Source organism: Chelonia mydas, chromosome 3 (assembly GCF_015237465.2).
Source record: "Chelonia mydas isolate rCheMyd1 chromosome 3, rCheMyd1.pri.v2, whole genome shotgun sequence".
NCBI lineage: Eukaryota > Metazoa > Chordata > Testudines > Cheloniidae > Chelonia > Chelonia mydas.
In genome coordinates this window covers 63,015,293-63,022,742 of record NC_057851.1, presented here as the reverse complement: position 1 = coordinate 63,022,742, position 7,450 = coordinate 63,015,293, and the positions used below count along the sequence as shown (strand labels likewise).

The 7,450-nt window shown below is 38.4% G+C and overlaps 1 protein-coding gene across 5 annotated transcripts in view; it reads right to left on the bottom strand.

The window, feature by feature from the left end:
- Window positions 1–555: 555 nt before the first annotated feature.
- The window catches only part of LOC102935673 (cytochrome b5 reductase 4), a 73,898-nt gene continuing 67,003 nt past the window's right edge, over window positions 556–7,450 (bottom strand). For all 5 annotated transcript variants that reach the window (XM_037894404.2, XM_037894405.2, XM_037894406.2 and 2 more), the window contains 2 exons: window positions 2,273–2,437; window positions 556–1,206 (listed from right to left, as the gene is read on the bottom strand). In XM_037894404.2, the coding sequence (XP_037750332.1) occupies window positions 1,152–1,206; window positions 2,273–2,437 (220 nt within the window). In that variant the 3' untranslated portion in view covers window positions 556–1,151. The remainder of the gene's footprint in view (window positions 1,207–2,272; window positions 2,438–7,450) is intronic.

The following is a 7,450-nucleotide window of genomic DNA, read 5'->3' as shown; positions in this document are numbered from 1 at the left end:
TTTAGTTGGGGGCTGAAGGTAATTAATGGTCCCTCAACTGTATCTTAGAGCTTGGCTGTAGACAATGGATTGTGTAGTGTGGTCTGGATGAAAACTGGAGGCATGTAGGTAAGTATAACTATGCCTACATGTATACAAGCTCTAAGATACAACCACATTTGCTCCAACCCCTCAGACAGAGGTGGGGGTGTGGCTTTTTCACACCCCCTGACCAATGTAGCTATGCCGATGAAACTTTTCCATGTAGACCAGGCCTAAATCAAAATTGGAGGTCTTTCTAAAAGGTATACTCTGTTTCAAACACCAGCTATCAAGCCAAACAGAGCAACTGTTAAACCAGTTGAGGGACCATTAATTACTATAATTAGAAAATGTCTGCAGCATTCTGCTAGTAAGTCTGTGGTGCAGCATGAACTTGAACCCAGGAAGTCTGTGGTGCAGGGTGAACTTGAATCCAGGACTCTCAAGTCCTAGGCTAGTGTCCTGCCCACTGGACCATCCTTCCCATCTGCCTTTCACTTTACCATATATGACAGTGATACTCCACTCATCATGTGTAACAAGAATCCATTATTTACCTTTTTATTACTTAGTGCATCTTTACGCAGTTTGCCATACATATGAGCACCTTATTTATCAATATTATGTACAAGAACAACAACATGTTTTGATCACTTAAAAGTCAAACACGGTTTTAGAATATCAATAAGAACATAGTGTAAGTGATCATTTACCTGAGTTAACAGTGCAATACATAAATTCAGACAGTATTGCTAAGACATTTTACAGTAAAGAAAAGTGTTTCAAGTAAAAATCTATATAATCAGTACTTAGAAGGTAATAAATCAGATCTAGAAGGAAAGAGTTCTAGGCTAACAAAATTAAATATCTAATATGTACTGTACATATTTACTTGCCTCTGCAATAAATTAATATCCTAGCTGAATTGTAAGTATTAGCAAAAATACAAAAGCAAGAAAACAGTATAAAATTCCTTTACCTCAAATGCACATGCCATTCAAGAAATATTTTCATACCAAGAGTCAAATTTTAATGCATACAAAATATTTTTCTTTTTAAGAATTTAAACTTATTTATGAATGTAAATAATGAAGATCGATGAATTAAACAGTCATATCCTCAATGTTGCTTTATGCAGTAAAACTATGGACCTCTTCTTTGGAATATCCAAGATCCTGCAGAAACCTGAAAATCAGTAATCAAATTTGTTACTTCACATGTAGGGAAAGCTAAACAGTTTACAGTTCAGCAACAGTCTCTCTCTTTTTCCAAAAGATGACATGCTGAAATCACTCTGGCTATGAAAATACATTAAGAACAAACGACATGTCCATACAGAAATTCATACAGATAGCATCATATTAGTATTTTTGTGCAGTATCCAGTTCTAAAAAACCAAAGAATGTGTAACATTTTGAAGTATTTCAGATTTAGTTCCCACTGTTTTGTGGTGTTTGTTTTTGTTTAAAGATTTCAGAGATAAAACATATTGGTCAGATTCAATATTTTGTTAGATCTATGAAACTGCTCTGACTTCAAGAGATGTAACCAGCATTGATATTTGGCCCAATGTTTGGAGGATGGATGGGCTTGTTTAAACTTGCATCTTTTCTTTTTTATATTCCATGTGTTTTTAGTACGGCAATAAAATGAATATAAATACACTGAAAGCTTTAATGTCTCCACAAGATTTTAATAGAACAACACCTTCAAATTCAATTCTGACTCAGCTGGCACTATCAGAAACAGGCACCACTTAGACACCTCTTTTCAGTAATTCCTGTATATCAGAGACATAATCCCATTTGGAGAAAGTGGTAAATTTCAAAATTCTTAAACAGCACTTAGATCTACCAAAACGTGTGACGTAGCTACAAAAAATAACTGGAAAGTGATATTTTGCTAAGAGTAAAAGCTTTAACAACTTGATGAAACTTGGGCTGTAGTTAATATTTGCATGAATGGATGTTTCTATACGTTTTAAGCTAATGCGGTCATGAAATTTTAGTAACCTATATGACATAAAAAGAACGGCACATAGTAGTATGGAACATTAGTTTAAAAAACAAGATTTTCCCTATGATTGTATTCTATCCTTTTGTAACTATCTACTGCTTAATAAACACAAACATTTACAAAAATGGTTTTAACTTGCATATAAGGAAAATTCAAAGTACCTTTTAGAAATTCTAAAAGGGGGTAAAATTATACAGTTCATCTCAGGCACAGGAATAATTATTTTTACACTCACTGTATTCCTTGCTCTGTGAAAGGTGCTGGACCGCAGACACAAATAAGTATTTTGGAGTCTTTTTTGCTTCTTTTCACAAACTCAGAAAGGAGAGATGAAGAAATTTTTCCCTGTTTGCCGGTCCCCTCTTTTTTTGGCTCTGAGAGAATAAATTGAACCTCAAACCTGCAAAACAGGAGGAAATGTAAAAATATTGCTTCCATACAGACATCTTTAGCACTATCAATGAATCTCAGGGTAGATAAAAATCATAGATATGTTTGCTGCCAAATTTTAAAGAAAGTCAAACCACTGAACTGGTGAAATGTACTGGCTTCGCACCTGGAACCAGAGTTTGTTGAAGTGCTAAACCATCTTTTGACGGCAGTAATCTCCTGCAGGTATAGAAAGAATATTTTCTTCATTTCACTTTATTCAACTAATTCAGTTGAATGACTAGTTCATTCAAAGTTAAGAAATCAACTGGGAGTTGAAAAAGATGTTTTCCACTTCCTCTTACACATTTTTTATTCGTAGTTGAGCTTTATTTGTTCTAAAATCTTGAAGGACACAGTGGCCAGAAAAAATCGGTTCCATAATTATTTTCTTTCATAAATCAGTTAGTTTTACATCTAAAACTTGTTTTGAAACATTGATAAACTTTTTTCTTATGTATCCAGCATATTTTAATGAATAAACACAATTTTACAATGCTGTTTTTGTCCATTTTTAAATTGACTTTGAATTTCCATCCAAATAGAGCTTGACACAAAGCTCAAGTAAAAAATTAATCACCTCGTAAGAAATGCATCATTCACCATTTTCTAACATAAAAATTAAGAATATGAATAAATGTAAGTTAAACTATGTAATTGTTTAAATAAATCATAGAATCGTAGGATTGGAAGGGACCTCGAAAGGTCTTCTAGTCCAGTCTCCTGCACTCATGGCAGGACTCGGTATTATGTAGACCATTCCTGACATGTGTTTGTCTAACCTGCTCTTAAAATTCTTAAGAGCACAGAGATTCCACAACCCCCCCATGGCAATTTATTCCAGTGCTTAACTATCCTGACAGTTAGGAAGCTTTTCCTAATGTCCAACCTAAACTGCCTTTGCTGCAATTTAAGCCCATTGTTTCTTGTCCTATCCTCAGAGGTTAAAGAGAACCATTTTTCTCCCTCCTCCTTGTAACAACCTGTTATGTACCTGAAAACTGCTATGTCCCTGCTCAGTCTTCTCCAGACTAAACAAACCTAATTTTTTTTTCAATCTTCCCTCATAGGTCATGTTTTCTAGACCTTTAATCATTTTTATTGTTCTTCCCTGGACTTTTTCCAAAATATGGCACTCGGAGCTGGACACAATACAGGCAGTCCTCGGATTTATGACACAATTCGTTCCTGAAAATTGCGTCGTAAGTCGAAACGTTGTAACTTAGAACCGCAATCCACTCCATTGCAGGACCAAGTGTCGTAAAGTCGAAACCAATTGTCGTAAGTCAAATCAGGGTGTGAATTCATAAACAATGAACAGCACTGATGACGTAAGTCAAATGCTGTAAGGTCGAGGACTGCCTGTACTCCAGTTGAGGCCTAATCAGCGCGGAGGAGAGCGGAAGAATTCCTTCTCATGTCTTGCTTACAACACTCCTGCTAATACATCCCAGAATGATGTTTGCTTTTTTATTTTTTTTTTTGCGCAACAGTATAACACTGTTACTCATATTTAGCTTGCAATCCACTATGACCCCCAGATCCTTCCCACAGTACTCCATCGTAGGCAGTCATTTCCCATTTTGTATGTGTGCAACTGACTGTTCCTTCCTAAGTGGAGTACTTTGCATTTGTTCTTATTGAATTTCATCCTATTTATTTCAGACCTCCTCTCCAGTTTGTTCAGATCATTTTGAATTTCAATCCTATCCTCCAAAACACTTCCAACCCCTCCCAGCTTGGTATCGTCCGCAAACTTTGTAAGTGTACTCTCTATGCCATTATCTAAAATCATTGATGAAGACACTGAACAGAACTGGACCCAGAACTGATCCCTACAGGACCCCACTCGATATGTCCTTCCAACTTTACTGTGAACCACTAACTACTTTATGGGGACAGTTTTCCAACCAGTTATGCACCCACCTTATAGTAGCTCCATCTAGGCTGTATTTCCCTAATTTGTTTATGAGAAGGTTATGTGAGATCGTATCAAAAGCTTTACTAAAGTCAAGATATACCACATCTACTGCTTCCCCCCTATCCACAAGGCTTGTTACCCTGTCAAAGAAAACTATTAGGTTGGTTTGACATGATTTGTTCTTGACAAATCCATGTTGAATGTGACTTATCTTATTATCTTCTAGGTGTCTGCAAACTGATTGCTTAATTATTTGCTCCATTATCTTTCCAGGTACAGAAGTTAAGCTGACTGGTCTGTAATTCCCCGGATTGTTCTTATTTCCCTTTTTATAGATGGCACTATATTTTCCCTTTTCCAGACCTCTGGAATCTCACCTATCTTACATGACTTTTCAAAGATAACCGCAATTGGCTCAGATAACTCCTCAGTCAGTTCCTTGAGTATTCTAGGCTGTACTTCATCAGGCTTTGGGGACTTGAAAACATCTAACTTGTCTGAGTAATTTTTAACTTGTTCTCTCCCTGTTTTAGCCTCTGATCCTACCTTATTTTCACTGGCATTCATTAAGTTAGATGTCCAATTGCTACTAAACTTTTTGATGAAAACTGAAACACAAAATGTATATAAATATAATGTATCCTCCTGGTTAGCAAAAAGAAGCACCACATTTAGTTGCAATTCAATATGTTTAGATGGTTACCAACCAATGAGAATCAACCTTTCTTTTGGAAAATAACTAAAAGTGCAAGATGCAAAACAAGATTAAAATTGATTAATTAAATCAAGATGTCCTACTTGCTGATTTAAATCATGGTTAAAATTGGTGATATAAATCACTGATTTAAAATAAATCTGCTCTGATTCATCTTAGAGCTAACGATTTCCAGGACATACTGATTGACCTCTTCCTCCGCTAAAGGCTGACTGCCAAGACAGTCACTACCTGACAACAACATAGGATGGGAAGGGACCTCCTGGATCATCAAGTCCAGTCTCCTGTTATTGTAGGCAACCCTATCATAACCCCTTTCATAAACTTACCAAGCTGCATCTTAAAACCATGTTATGTTTCTTGCCCCCACTACTCCTATTGGGAGGTTGTTCCAGAAGCTTACTCCTCTGATGGTTAGAAACATTCTAATTTCCAACCTAAATGTACCCATGGTCAGTTCTTGTGTCAACATTGACCATGACGTTAAATAACTCTTCTCTCTCCCTGGTGTTTACCCCAAATGTATTTTTGTCTTTTATAGAGAGAAATCATAACCCATCATCTCAGCCTTCATTTTGCTATGCTAAATATGCCAAGCTCTTAATCTCCTTTTGTAAAATAGGCACTATATTGCCTGATCATCCTATTCAGTTCAGTTTTAAATTTGCACTGGGGTATGCAGAGCAATTTGATACATGTAGTAGGAAAAGAAGAAAATTGGATTTGTGTATTAAGCTACAAGACATAATTGACAAGTCATGGAGGAAGTGACTGTGACAGTCAGGGTCCAGACACCCCAAGGGGAGAACAGGTGTTTGGACACTAAAGAATAAGCAGCTGAATTAACTGATTGTATATAATATTATTGTGTTAGACAAATGTTGACTAGGGTCTTATGAAAGCTTGTAATGTTCTAAACTTAATAATCATTATGGGATATGTATAAAGGCTACCATGATGAATTTATATAGAGAGAGATCTGGGCTTAAACTTTGGCTCCACCTCACCGTAGGACAGTGAGTTATCAGACAGGGAGTGGCACCTACCAAGTCAGGTGTTTGCCCAAAACCATGAGTCTCCATGCCAGGAGAAAGGGAAAAGAGCCTTTTAAACAGGTGGCTTGAAACTGGAGTTTTCTTCCAGAACTTGAGGGACAGCCTCAAAGGTGGCAGGCTGTCTGTGAATACTGGATCCTCCCCATGGCTAGGGTGTAAGCTGGGAAACTGTTCAAAGGCAACAGGCAACCTGTATTAGAAAAGGGATTTTGTCTAATACAGAAGTGTAAAGCCTGAAGTTTTGCCCGTTTATTTACTGTATAACTTGTATGTTTGCTCTCCCTTATTTCATCTTTGAATCTTTTTCTATTAAATAAACCTTTTGTTTATTTTTACCACAAGCAGGGTTTGTTATGCAAGCTATGTGGAGTGTGGGGGCCCAAGTGAACTGATAACTGGGGGACTGGTTTCACATCTTTGGGGTGACAAACCAGAGGGGGAAAGTCCAGGTGTCTGGTAATTAAGAACCCAGGAAGGATGGATTTGAGGAGGCTCAGGACGAGAAGGGCTGATGGCACAGGTGAAAGTAAGCTGGTCCGGTCCAGTATGGTGTACCGGCAAGAGCATAACATTCTCTAGACCCCAGAATGTTCTAGTCCTAATTAAGAGAACATTGGAGCAAAGTAACCCCGTGCAGTTGTTAGTGTTAAACACATTTTTCTGCTACATTAAATCTCATCTCCCACTTTAGAAGTTTAAAGAAACACATCCTTGACGTTGTTTGTCTTATTTTACACACATTCCCTGTTTAATCAAAAAAAAAAAAAAAAAAATTAGGGGTAGTCTATTTTTTGTCAAGGTGAAAATTTCTTCGTCAAGCCAAGATCGAGACTCCAGAGGAACATTTTTCACACCGCAAAACCTGTTTTATCCGACACTTCACCAACCGGGAAGCTCTATAAACTGGCATTTCTGATCTTCATTCTAGTTGGCACGGGGCTGGGGTGCCAGATCCAGGGGCCACTCACCTCATGCGGCTTCCCACAAGCGGCGACCTGCCCCGGCTGCTCTGCGCGTTGCCTCCGCCAGCACATACTGCCCCCACAGCTCCCATTCCCAGCCAATGGGAACTGCAGAGTCAGTGTTTGGGCAGGGCAGGACGGGATGGAGGCAGGGCGTAGAGCCACCTGCCGTGCCTCTGCCTAGGAGCAGCTGGGACAGGTCGCCGCTTGTGGGGAGCTGGCCAAGGTAAGTGGCCCCCGGATCCGGCAACCAGCACCCCCTCCTGCACACTAAGCTCCCTCCCACACCCAAACTCCATCCCAGAGCCTGCGCTCCGCACCCCCTCTTGTA